This window comes from Ornithodoros turicata, chromosome 3, assembly GCF_037126465.1.
Source record: "Ornithodoros turicata isolate Travis chromosome 3, ASM3712646v1, whole genome shotgun sequence".
In the NCBI taxonomy this organism is placed as follows: Eukaryota; Metazoa; Arthropoda; class Arachnida; order Ixodida; family Argasidae; genus Ornithodoros; species Ornithodoros turicata.
Window position 1 is genome coordinate 69,793,331 of NC_088203.1, and position 14,104 is coordinate 69,807,434.

A 14,104-nucleotide genomic window follows, 5' to 3' on the forward strand; every position below is an offset into this window, starting at 1 on the left:
AATCTTCAGAAATCGTAAAGCCACTCGTTCTAATTGTTGCTCTGGCTTGAAAAACAAGTTCGCGACTTTTAAATGTTGAAAACTTTGCTATAATGGGGCGCGATTTCGCTGAGTGAAAGGAGCCAAGTCTGTGTACGCGTTCGAAGGCCTCGGGAGTAAGCGATAGACCTATCTTTTCGTTTAGCACCGCGATCAATTTATCTTCAGTTTGCTTCCATGTTTCCGATTCCATATCAACAATACCGTGGAAAATAAGATTATCCCGCCTCGAACGATCCTCAAGGTCATTGAGACGTGAGCGTAGTTGTGCGTTTTGCTGTTTCAACACGTGGAATTCATCCTGAATATTATTAAGACAGGATGCCGTCTTCTCAACAGTAGACAACCTAACGCTTAGATCGCTGATCTGGGTGCTTATTTCAGTTTGCGTTTTTTGAATGGTCGACACTGCTCCTAAGAGTTGAGCTTGACCAGACTCAAAAGCGCTCGACCGTGAGCTAAGATCTTTTAACATATCAAAGATAGAGTCAAGCTTAGACTGCGGGTCATGCTTATTGGGTCCTGGATTAAGTTCTACATCACCAGAAACCAGAAGTGTTGTGCGCATGTAGTCATATGATGTATTCAACAGGCAAGCTAAGGCATTGTACATGGCAACAAGGTAATCACATATTGAGCATACGACAAGTGGGCAAGGCAGCTCCAACAAAAACAAGTTACTAGACTTCCTCGCAAACAAGGAGTAGTTATTTCTCACCTGTGTGAAGAGTAGGAAGTGGTTTAGTGATATCCACATTGTAGAGCTGCGATGCCCACTGACGTGTCCCGAAAAGCCCGCGCTTTTAACGAACAAGCGAGAGAGGGATGTATCCAAGGTTGCTCGACGCTCAGAAGCAGCGCTGCCGAATGAGGTGCACGACAGCTTAGTTGATGGAATCCAGTTGGGGAATGTACTGTGAGTCGGCTCGGTTGATGATATCCCGTCGGGTGGAACCTCGATTGCGAGCGGAGTTTTCCATAGCACCAACTGTGTGAAGAGTAGGAAGTGGTTTAGTGATATCCACATTGTAGAGCTGCGATGCCCACTGACGTGTCCCGAAAAGCCCGCGCTTTTAACGAACAAGCGAGAGAGGGATGTATCCAAGGTTGCTCGACGCTCAGAAGCAGCGCTGCCGAATGAGGTGCACGACAGCTTAGTTGATGGAATCCAGTTGGGGAATGTACTGTGAGTCGGCTCGGTTGATGATATCCCGTCGGGTGGAACCTCGATTGCGAGCGGAGTTTTCCATAGCACCAACTGTGTGAAGAGTAGGAAGTGGTTTAGTGATATCCACATTGTAGAGCTGCGATGCCCACTCATGTATGTTACAGGGTGTCCCAACCAGACATGTAGAAGATACTCGAAAAACGTATTTGAAATTAGATACTAAATACTACGATCGAAAAGTAATTAAAATACAGTCTAAATACTCATAAAATTTATGTATTTAGAGTAGAGTAGTAAATACTTCATAAAGTATTTAAGATACATTCAAAATACTAGAATCAGAATTAAAGGCAAATATTTAGGTTGTGAAATTAGACGTAAGCTTTATTCGCTCTTAAGGAGAAATTACGGTAGAATAAAGGGACAGAGGAAAGGCGGCCACCCAGCAAAAAGAACAGAACTCCATAAAATGGATTCCTTTGTGACCCCGAGAGCATGCCAATTATCTGCTCCATTCGCGGTGTCATCCTCCTCACGAAGACACTTATGTATAGGGATGGTACCGAGAAAAGCAGTCCACGGACTTAGCATAAATCCTCAGCAAGGCCGCGGTTGACCTTCTCAGAAGCAAGCTGAACTCAATGGCAAAATGTTCCTGGGGCGATGACCTTCCTTTGTAACCCTTAGTTTAACTCTTCGTTTCCTCTTTGTCACCCTAGTTTGCCTCGGCCTAGTTGCTCTTTTTCTGGAACTGTAACAAGAGAGTTGCTAGCCAGCCCTGTTCGCCCCTCTTCCCCGTGGTCGTCGAATGACACGTGGCGCGTGCTTGGCAAACGGAGGTATTGTAATGAAAGCTCAATATTTGCCAATTGATGTGGATCGGAGAAAAGCAATCCAGTGACGGTAGAACAAGAATGGTTTATTCAATCGTCCCGCGCAGAGTGGGCTGAGCGCGCCCGCTATAAGCACGTATGTTGTCGCTTTCTTTATTTGCCAACACCTCCCCTCGACAACTACGACAACCCCCCCTTGACAAGACCTAAGCATCCTCTGAAGGTTTCCAGTCGCTGTCGCGGCAGAGGCTTGGTAAGCACGTCTGCGATCATTTCGGCGGATTGGCAATACTGCATGTCAACCAACCCGCGATGAATTACGTCTCGCAGATAATGGTGTCGAACATCTATGTGTTTGGTTCTTGCCGAAAGACCTTCGCCGAGTGCAAGCTTTATGCAACTCTGATTATCTTCATAGATGCACGTGGGCTCGCACTCACTGTGGCCAAATCCATGCAACAGTTCTTGTAGCCACACAACTTCTTGTGACGCGTAAACAGCAGACACGTATTCCACTTCGGTGGAAGACAAGGCTACCGTCAACCGCTTCTTGGTGGACCAAGCAATGGGACTCCCTCCCAGTTGGATAAAATACCCACTCGTTGATTTACGGTCTGAGAGGTTGCCAGCCCAGTCTGTGTCCACAAAGCAAACCAGCTTCATCTCCGTGTCTGCTGAAAGCTTCAACTTGAAATCCCGAGTATGTTTTAGGTACCGGAACACCCGTTTCACGGCGTTCCAATCCCGGGTGCGCGGCTTACTGACGCGGCGGCGAAGAATACCAATCGTAAATGCAATGTCCGGTCGTGTTGTTGTACTTAGGTACAGTAACTTCCCAACAGCTTGTTGGTAAATGTTGTTGTCAGTCAGCAAATCCTCTTCCCCTGTAAGCTTCATATAGTCTGTCTCCATAGTCTGTCTCCACTGGGCTTAGCGTCAACGAGGCTATACTTTTCCAGTAGCCCGTCTATTTTGTTCCTTTGATGAATGAGGAAACGATCTTCCTGTGGCCTTTCCACCTCAATACCGAGATAGTGCCTTACATGACCAAGGTCTTTCAGTTCAAAGTATTTGTTTAGGTTTCGCCAGACTTCCATGATGCACGAGTCATCTACCCAGCAAACCACCAACATCCAAAAGATATCCCAGAAAGGTCGGATATGTCACAGATATCACACCTGTCACATGGACGTCTCATAGACATCCAGAATTTTACGTTCGTGAATGACTTTTTCTTTATGCCTCATAGACGTCCCATGGATATCCTTGATGTGACATTTCAGAATGTCGTGTTTTCAATGTCTCATAGACGTAACACGGTGGACGTTCTTAAGTGTGTGCAAAATGTGACTAAAAAAGTTGCATTTTCATTTTTTTATAATTCCAGCTTAATATATGCCATTCGAGTACTATCAGGGTTCCCGAGCGAACAAAAAAACAACTAATTTTGGCTGAATTGGAACAGAAGAAAAAACAAAATTGTGTGCTTCTTCCTTTTTTTTTTTTTCAAGATATGTTTGCAGTACGGGCATTAAAGTGCCTTCAGAGGCTGTTTCAAAGTTGCAGCTAATCTGAGAAAGACAAACAGCACTTTTTGTATTTTGCCACTGCTAGACGTACTGCAGTGACTTCCTCGCTGTTGTAGGATATCTGATGGCATTATTAGCATAATCCTTTTATGTTCATCATTCCTTTTTGCTTCTTTTTCTTATTTTTGTTTCTCCCCCCAGATAAGCAAAGAAACATAATGATTGATACTGTGCAAAGCCCTTGGTCATCATTTCATTTCCCATGCGAGAGATGTCATCATTAATGTATGCCAAGAAAGACTGAGTGAGGAATGCCCAACCAGTTGTCGCATTTGAGGTCAGCGTATACCTCGCGAAGTGGGCCACGGTTAACATTTCATACAGCCTTATCTTTCCTAATGTGCCACAACTCCAGGAATCTGCGGGTACCCCACCTTTGTTCGCGGCCCAGACTAAGTGCATTCATGTAGCTGAAGCTGTGGCTAGTTGTCCAACAATAATCAGGCAATTTTGTCTTGGACGTTGTTGCATTTGTGGCACGTGATTTAGAGAAAACCACAAACTCGACAAGGTCAGAGACAAATTTTTTTTTTTTTTATCATTGTTGGACGACAGGTAACAGCTTCAACTACATGAATGAACTTAGTTTGCGTCAGTGTTTGCGAACAAAGGTGGGGCCCCCGCACATTCAGAAAGATTAGACCCTATGCAATGTTAACCGTAGCCCACTTCCCGAGGTATACACTGACCTTAACTGAGGCAACTGGGCATTCCTCACTCTGTCTTTCTTGGCGGACACTGATGATGTCCCCCCAGAAATTACATGTTTGAGTAAATTACTTTGTGTTGTTCAGTTAAGTCGGTGTGTAAACCTTTTTTTATAATAGTCATTTACTGTGATGTGACGCAAGCACACACATTTGGAGATTCCTGTTGTCTCTCTTGGTCTTCCTGGTCTTGATTTTGGAATAGGTTGTAGAGGCAAATAAGGCCTCTGGCAAGGACAAGAACGGCAGTTGCTTATCACAGCCTGTGACTAAAGCATATGGATGTCGTGCTTCAGTTTAGTAAATGTAGTAAATAGGAAGGACCATGTTCCTAATGGTCGTCATGTGTGGTCAACCCAGTCGATTTGTCTTTCTTTTTTCTTATTTCTCTTTATTTTTCCTTTTCTCCCTTTTCCTTTTTGTAAGCGGGAATAGCAAGTCGGCTGCTGGAGCCAGGCTAATCTTTCCCCTCTTTCGTGTTTTTTGTTTTGTTTTGCAATAAACCTATATCCCCCCCCCCAGTCGAAAAAAAGGAAATGGTCCAGTTGGAATTTCTAATTGGTTCGAATGGGACCCAACAGGTCCCATGTCAAAACCTGTTGGATCGTTCAGTTCCAATTGGACTGTCCAGTTGGCGGTAGTTGAACACCAATTGGAAGGTCCATTTGGTTTCATGCACTCCAACTGTACACTCAATTGGACATAATGGGTCCAATAGGTCGTTCTGATAGGGAACTCCAGTTCCATTTGGTCTCTCGGTCTCCAACTGGTCCGCCCAATTAGCAGACAATTAGCAACTGTTGGCCCAACTGGCAACTGATTCCAATGTAGAGTTGTAAAGTAAGTGATGTTACTCAGTATTCTCAATACAATTAGTCAGTGCATGTGTACCTAAACTATTAATGCTATCAATAAGCAACAGTAATTTATTACAGTATATACAGTTTACAGTACAACAGTTTATACAGTATTTTATATTTTAAGGGTTAGTTCGTCCCCTGGAGAGCGAGATTTTTAGATACAGCAGAAAATGCGTAAATTAGGTTTCATAGCCGCAGCTGGATAGAATATAAAATGACAGCGCCAAAGAAAGTTCGTGGTTCTACATCGCACGAGTAAAGCTTTCGCTGTCTTCACTTCAGTTTGAAATCGAAACTTTGATGCTCTCATCGTCATGTCTGACGCAGCGCATCGGTATCACCCCAGAATCAGTTTGAACAAGTTTCCGTTGGCGTCGGTCGCGTCGATTGTGTAGCTCCATGAATGAAGCGTTTCGTCTGGTTTTTCAAACTGTGTAAGAACGCGAACATAATTGTATCTGTGTCGTGAGCTGCTGTGTTATGCGTAGAATTTTCTCTTCGCACCCGTGCACAGCTGAGTTACGAGAAAGGACAAGCGGCCCGTGTATGACAGTTGTGAATTTCCTGAACTCTCAAATCCGAACTAAGGTGGGTGATAGTAACTCGATAGATATGTGTTTATCTGAACCTCCCTTATGACGTGTCATCGCCTTGCGCCAGATAGCTAATAGCTTTTAAATAAAAACCTGGTGTATTGTTTTCGTTTCGAAATGACCATTGTAAAGTACTTTGTTCTGAGCAGTTCTAGTCAACAAGACTAGTCCCAACGTACAATAAACAAGTTGTTACCTCCTGCATATGTTCGTGTGTGATATTCACTGATGAAACCGTAGCTGTAGCCCTATGTGGCAGACCCGGTAGGGCTACTTGTTTCCAATTGGAGACCCTACTGAGTCCACCTGGACCATTTGGGGGGACCAATTGATTTCAACTGGTTTCAGTCCAATGGGTGACAAAAACACAACTGCAATACCAATTGATTTGAATGCGAAAATGTCCAATTGGAACAATTCCTGTTTTTCGACTGGGCAATCTCATGGACAGATAGAATTTGTTGTAATGCTTGCTTTTACTTAAACTGTATTGTGTTAAGAACTTCGTTTTACCGTACCATGATACACTTTTCTACGCTGTACTGTGTACATTTTGCAATGCCGCACAGTAGTACATTTTGATACTGAGAAGTTTTGACATGCTCTTGTTCAGTAAAGTGTTACACCGCACTGTGATAAACACACTGCCATAAATTTAGTCATGTGAAACTGTGATAAAAACACTTGTGTAGTGTGTTGTGATATGTTTTTCTATGCTGCACGTGGTAAACTTTGTAATGCCACAATCTGCAATACATTTTGCGATAAATTGTATACCATAGTCGTAAATAAACAAGATTATATACCTTACTAGAACACTTGAGATGTTGCTGGTTAGTATAGTGCATTGCCTCTGCAGAAGCTGCTATCATGGTGATGAAAACAAGTACAACATTAACACAATGCAGGGATTTAAACAACATCCTGGGAACATCCTGCGGTGACATCTGTGCAACATTTCTGCAATGTGGAAAAATGTGGACAAATCAAGTCTCCTGGATGTACATGTGACATCTACAAGCTCTCTGAAATAATCCCTGGGATATCCAAATATCTTGTGGTGACATCTGTGGGACGTTCCTCAAATGTGGAAAACCGTGGAACAAATTAAGTCTCCTGGACGTACATGTGACGTCTACAGGCTCTCTGCGAAAATCCCTGGGATATCCAAACATCCAGGTTGGGATATTACCCGGACGTCACTTGTACATCTATGGTTTACTGGGTACATGGCTAATCAGCATGTCATCCACGTATAGCAAGACGTACATGGGGCTATTACTCATCACTTTGGTGTACACACATGGATCAGCCGTGCTTCGGGTAAAGCCTTCCTCCAGAAGCACCGTGTTCGCCTTAAAGGTCAGATATGCCGATTTTGAAGTGCCGCAGAACTGAGCGATACTCGCGCTGTGTGTTCATTACCTAACACTGAATATGTGTGCGAAATATCTTGCTCCAACTGTTCGTAGTTTTTTAGAAAACAGTTTTTTTAGTTCCCACGCCCGGCCGTCAGACCGTCGGCAAACCCTGCGCACGGGCGCACCGACGTCACTGCTCTCGGTTTATCTGGTTTATCTGTCTTTGGCTTGGCATGCACTCTTGGCTTGGCCGCTTGGCTTCTTTCGTTTCGTCCTCTGTGCATCGTACATAAGCGAACAGCTGTTATGTTATTGCTAAGCCGGAAACAAAGCATGTGAATATTTTTTTTTGGCACGGCGTCATTTGGAAAGTGCACTTCCTTGTTCTGACCTTGCCTTTTATGGGCTGGAGCGATATGCCACGGCGAAGTTGTCGAAGATGCGACGGTGCTACGTGCTACGCTGTTAGAACAATTCATCGGAGCATTCAAGTGTTACCTTTTATAAGCTGCTAAAAGACCAAGCAGTGCGAAGCTCTTGGCTGACAGTGGTGCCTGCTAATTTCCACTGCAAGGATTTCGTCAACGAATGTTATCATAGGTTACGCGCGACTCCAGAGGCAATTTGGAATATCGGCACGAAATCGTCGGATGAAAATCTGAGGTGCCCGACGCACAACATTTTGAACGTGCCACGGAGGATCAAGGCAAAAAACGAGAGCAAAAAAGGTAAGTCGAGGTTCAGATACAAAATATAGCAAGCCTAATGAATCGATTGTGCAGCTGTCCTACTGCGCTTACTCTGATATAACCACGATTAACAACACAATAGTATTGATAATCTAACTTCTGAATTGTCACAGGTGCACGCTGATGGCGGAAATGAAGCATGATCTGGCTTGCATCTGGTGCATGAAGAAATTGCTGGCACGTTAGTTGCAGTCTACCTCCACCAACAGGTACGATTCACCTATGTTCAACTTTTCATGTGCACTCGCATGCAGACATCTTGACACCACTTTTAAATCTGCCCTCAAAGTTACAACCTGTGCTTTCAGGGTGGAAAACAAAGGTCGCCATTCCGATTAGCTGCTATCTCCCAGTTCAAGCACTTTTGCTGTCTGGACACTGGTTCCTGTGGATGGGCTGTTACAAGCTTCACTGTCTGATATAGAAGGTACGTTACATTAGTTCAGTTAATTTGTCTTTTGCACATTTTCGTTACTGTTAGTTGGATTACTGTTGGACATTCAATCCTTTGACACACAGAAGCTGATGTCGCCTCTGATAACGTTTTAGAATTTTCAGTGTCATCAACGTCCATTGAGGAAGGTGCCTTTACTATCTGTGAACCTTTAATTGAAGAATAGCCCAGAATTCATGTTAACATTGTCTACTCTTATTAATTCACTGTCTGTGTTCTGAGAGCTTAGAAAAATCGAAACTATTTATTTTTCACAACTTCACACTGGATCTGGTACTGGCTTGTAAGCTAAAATACCTGGATTCTACAATAATTGTGTTGAACTTGGTGCATTACCGTGGGCAATGCCACATTCACTACATTTTTAGTGGGTCTGGTGCACAAATACTGTGTGCATACTGCATACATACATACTGTTTGATAGGCAAAAATACCTGAGGAGTGCTGTGTAGTCTTTTTACCTAAAGTCCATACTCTTACTGCAAAGTCACAGTACGTAGAACAGCAATGTGCAGGTATGCTGCGATAGAGATTCACAACAGAAAGAGGACTGTTGAGAGCATCTAAATTTTAATGAGACGAGACGTTCGTGCACAAGGCTGCTCTTGTTAATGTCTAACATGAAGTTACAAAATCCCGGAATATATAAAACATGTTGTAATGTAGAGAGCGAGGGTTGCTACAGACATAAAATAATTACACAATCATATATAATAAAATAAAAAGGGGGTACAACTCCCCCCTCAACTCAACTCGACAACTCTATAACTCTACTTATTCTCTACCTTACAACATGTCATATATTCTGGAATTTTGTAACTTGATGTTAGACCTCAAGAAGTACAGCCTTCTGTGCGAAAGTCTTCTTTCTGTTGTGCACAATCATTATACAGTAAATACGACTATCCATTTCTTGTCATTAAATGCTTTTTCTTTCTTTTTTTCTGCAGTGATGAGCATCCATAAGGACACATGGCAGAAAGGGAATCTCTTTGAGATGACAAACCCTCATCATCTCATGAGGATACAATGGTTGACGAATGGTTCTCAAGTACATCGAAACTTCAACAAATAATTCATGAAAAAGCCAGTCAGTGCTAGCACCAGGAATTGAACGTGGACCGTCCTGCTACCAGTCAGAAATGTTACATTTCAGGCACTCATTGACTTTTGGTGCATTACTTGTTGACTTTGTCCCAAGGTGGAGCTCGCCACAGCTCATTTGTCTATCTGTTAATGTTGTGGCGTGTGTTGCGTTTTTCTCTTTGTGTGTTCCAGACTCAGAACGGTTAATTTGGATCAGGTCAGGTACGTTTCATTTAGACATGGCAAACATAAAGTAGTGTTTCTCAACACAACTTAGCAGTGGCCTTCATGCATTACTGCCACGGCCATTAAGCGTGAATGGAAGGCTGCACATTATGCATGATGTAAAACCCCAAGACTAGGAACACGAAGGGACAAACACAAACACGTCCCTTTGTGTTCCCTAGTCACGGGGTTTTACATATGCGTCATCTTCACCAGCTCACTTGCTTCCTAGCCATTTTTTCTGCACATTATGTTCACTCTACTTCGATTGTGTGCTATGTAATCTTGTTCAAGTTCTGTCAAACGACGTGTAATGCTATAAAAAAATTCAGTACACTGTTTATGTGGGTTGAATGGTAGCGCATAAATGCAGAAAGGGAACTGTCATGTTATGGAAAGTGTTTACGTATTGTACATTTAACTACTAATTTTATTGGTTAGCTTTCGCCGGCATATGATGTCAAGCCATGTTATATTAATTTGGAACATGTTCTTCTTAGTAGCCAGAGCGGCTGACACACATTGAGAACATAGCCCGTGTGTGTTTGTCTTTTCCACCGCAGCCCTTGGGTTTCCTCCCTGATGGCTACACATGTCAGGGATAGGTTTCAGAACCGGTAGTTCCCGCCAAGTGTGAATTACTTTTCAGGGGATCATCACGCTGGCAGATGAAACATATCGTTTAAATTATTTGCAGGACAGGAATTGCGTAGCTTCACACAAATACTACTACTACGACGTAAGAGTGGTTTCAAATCTAGTTTTTTTGTATTCCTGACATTATCGCACGAGATGTAGTATCCACTATGATCCTTTATATGGGGGGTATGTACAGTGCAATCAACAGATGCTATTTACAAATCTGTGTTTTCTACTGTGTTGAAATGGGGTAGTTTGTATCTGAGAGATATAGTGAAACACAGGCAGCCAAGGACAGACTTTTGATGCCCTCGAGAAACACGGCAACACATTGCAGGGATTCTGGATGCTGCATAAATTTCCAGAACACACAGCTCAAGGCAGCGGTTAAATAACAAGTGGTTAGAGAAACACAAGACAGTTGCACGTGTAAGCAGTCTGCTGTTGGATTTGCTTCTGTCTGAGATACGTTATCTCAAAGGGAACGCACGGACACACTCCGAATGATACTAGGGCTGCCTGTGAAATAGAATGAGGAGAGGGGAAGATATATAACCCTTTTTTCTTGTCTGTTATTCTATTGGTTAACTTCTCATTTGCTTAGCAGCATATATGTGTATATTCCAGAGTCTGCTAATAAATATATCAGTTGAGAGATAGCAGTCGCATTGCAGATGTCTCATCCTGTCCTTGGCTACTTGTGTTTCACTATGGCCATGCTTGCTATTGCAAACACAGAAAACAAAAAAAGACAATAGAAAAACACGAAAAGAGCGACCTAAAAAGCTGCCTGTGCTAGTGCTCACATGGAGGAAAGGCAATGAGGTAGCATGTTCCATTCATGAACTGTGTATAGTAGTACATATCACAACGACAACCAATTATTCAGATTTTTTTTTGAAGTACTTTGTTTTTTTTAGCTTTGTTTGCACAGTCTATTATTGGAGCTTTATGTGACTCCCCTCTTGAGCTACTTTAAGATTGCTGATGCTGTGCAGTTTGTTAATTTTGAAACTGTACTGTGCTGAGGTACAAAAACAGAATTGTCATATCTGCATTTGAGCACATAGGAATAATTTGTAAGTACTTTCCTTGTTGACATTAATATTTGCACCAGGTCACAACATTGTTGATTGATGGAAAATGTAAATAAATATATTTATTTGCTTGCCAAACAATGCACAAATGTCTTCTTTTCTAGTGAGATATTCCCTGTTGACCGGAAATAAATGTGGAAAAGTTAAAGGGGCCAATGATGGTAGAGTCTAGCATTGCTTTTTGCCACTTCACATATATTCACTGTTGTTCGTGTGCACATGAAGGAATAGGAAGGTAGAGCATGCACATAAAAAATTTCGTATGCAGCCACACATATGGTTCAGAAGATTAATTAGATGATGTCCAAGCATATATAATTGTGCTTCATGTGCAATGGGTATGCTAATGGATTGCTTCCATGAAGCCTTTTCATTTATTTTTTTATAAATTCTTTTTATAAATGTTATTTTTATTTTATATAAATTTCATATTGTATACTTATATTTTTATAAATTAAAAACTCAAATTACACGGCCCCTGTAAGTGTGTCCTTTTTAAATGGTTTGGTAACGTGTCTGAAACTGTAAAGGTAAGAGGCCATCGAGAATGCTGCAGACAAGGTTGCAACTTACATATTGCTTATCATGTCCTACATACAAAGTGATTTGTACAATAATTCCTGAGTACGGAATTAATTCCGAGGATGGCCAGTGATGTCACCCGGGACGACAAGTCACATAATTGCCTCTAACACTTTTACACCCCATGTGCTGAGTTGTGAATTGAAAGAGCACTCTACAGAAGGATAAGGTGCACCTGATTTCTAGTATATATGTTATGCTCTAACTCTTCAGACACCACATTTCTAAAAACACAATTTCTAAGTGGCAATATGTGCTCTGGTACTTCTTTTGCGTCTGCATAGTGTGCAACCACATGGCTACTGGAGCTTTCGTGTGCATGTTTTTGTGCGACGGTGTTCATTACAAACAATATCCAGATGTTAGACATAAAAAGCAGTAGTTTGTAGCGTGCCACACAATGCAGCGTGGGGGTGCGATTCAAAGATTGCTTCTAGAAAATGCACAGAATCCCACAAAAAGTTTAAAATGTGATTTGTATTTCGTTTTACGTCTCTCGTCGTTACATACCATCGTCGACGCTGTTGCACATTGAAAAATCGTACGTAAAACTTGTCCCATAGTAGTATGCGGTTTCTCAAATACACAGCACAATTTTTTCCTGCAGGAATAAAACGCTGTCGGCATTTTCTTGCTAACACGGCTGTCGAAACGTCAGTCTCTACAATGGGCAAGTGCTGTAAAGGCGCTAACGCAGACGAGACTTGATACAAATTGTACATGCTCACAAAACACAAACGACGAATTCCAATCACAACATCGCACAGAGGTTGGTTCGCGAATGAGTTCGCAGCTGCTGCACTGTTTACTTATCGCGGAACGGTGGAACCCGGCTGTCCGCCATCTTCAAGCACAGATACGTGAAGCCGCGAGAAGCCGTAGCTGAAATCCACTGGCAAGTACGAAGGCGCGTACACGTCACAATGCCCGTTCGGGTGCATCTACGTCATAAAAATGGCTGCGCCCATGTGTGTTTCGGAATGAATTATCTATTTTTTTGACATGGTACTGTACCGAACTGAGAGAATGAAGGTGCATTTTGGGGAGAGCTGGATGTGGGCTTTCAGAATATCACAACCGTTTCGACTATTTGGGATATCGGCATAGCTGACCTTTAACATTCCATGCCCGTGCGGCTTGTAAAGAGATTTCTGCAACTTGCAAACAAGATGTTCTTCCCCCTGTCCAATCCCTCCGGTTGTTTCATGTAGATATCCTCCACAATATCACCATTGAGGAACGCAGTCTTCACGTCAAAGTGACGCACCTTCATTTTTTGAGTAGCCGATATGGTGAGAAGGATCCGCAATGTTGTGAGTTTTGCAACTGGGGCAAACGTAGCGTCGTAATCTTCCCCATATTTTTGCGAATATCCTTGGGCGACAAGTCTTGCTTGCATCTATCGATGTTGCCATCCTTGTCCCTCTTTGTCTTAAAAATCCACTTGTTCCCAACAGCACGTTTCCCTGGTGGCAACTCCACAAGGGTTCAAGTATTCAGTTGACGTAAGGACTCGATCTCCTCGTTCGCTGCATCTATCCACTTTGTTCGTTCACAAGGGGGCAACGCTTGAAATTCCTTCCAGCTTCCTGGATCGTTGGAAGGGGCGATCTGTGTGATGTACGTCAGCCGTTCCGGCGGAACTCCTTTGTTGCTTCTCTGTGAGCGACGAGGTACAGGAACAGGCGGGTCTACGTCGTCCTCTATGTCGTCTTGTTCCCCTAGAGCTTCGTTTCTCGATGAGCCTGCCTGTATTTCGATTTCAACTTCATTTGAAATAGGCGGAATTTGCTGTTGGTTATCATGTTGCCCGGTCTTGCCCGCACTCTCCGATTCTTGTACATCCGTTGGAACAGTGGGATAGCGTTTCGATTCGCAGCAGAATTTCTCTATCACTTGACTCTCATCAATGATTACAATGCGCGCTACTGTTACTCTACGGCTCCCTTTCAGAAGGGCTCTGTAGCCTTTTTGCGTTTCGCTGAAACCGACCAAAATTCCCTCAACGGCAAGAGCGTCCCACTTGCTCCGTTTTTCTTTCGGGACATGCACAAATACTTGGCTTCCAAACATCTTCAGGTGTTCAAGATTCGGCTGTCATTCCACAGCTCATACGGTGTCT

The 14,104-nt window shown here is 42.9% G+C and overlaps 1 protein-coding gene and 1 long non-coding RNA gene across 2 annotated transcripts; one reads left to right on the forward strand and one right to left on the reverse strand.

Moving 5' to 3' along the window:
* Positions 1-2,220: 2,220 nt before the first annotated feature.
* On the reverse strand, positions 2,221-2,952 carry LOC135389610 (uncharacterized). Its single transcript, XM_064619644.1, has one exon. The coding sequence runs from the start codon at positions 2,950-2,952 to the stop codon at positions 2,221-2,223; it is 732 nt and encodes a 243-aa protein (XP_064475714.1).
* A 4,454-nt stretch (positions 2,953-7,406) lies between these two features.
* LOC135388580 (uncharacterized) lies at positions 7,407-11,500 on the forward strand. Its single transcript, XR_010421470.1, has 4 exons — positions 7,407-7,878; positions 8,013-8,108; positions 8,208-8,326; positions 9,304-11,500. It is a non-coding gene; the product is annotated as an uncharacterized LOC135388580 (long non-coding RNA).
* The last annotated feature ends 2,604 nt before the right edge of the window (positions 11,501-14,104 follow it).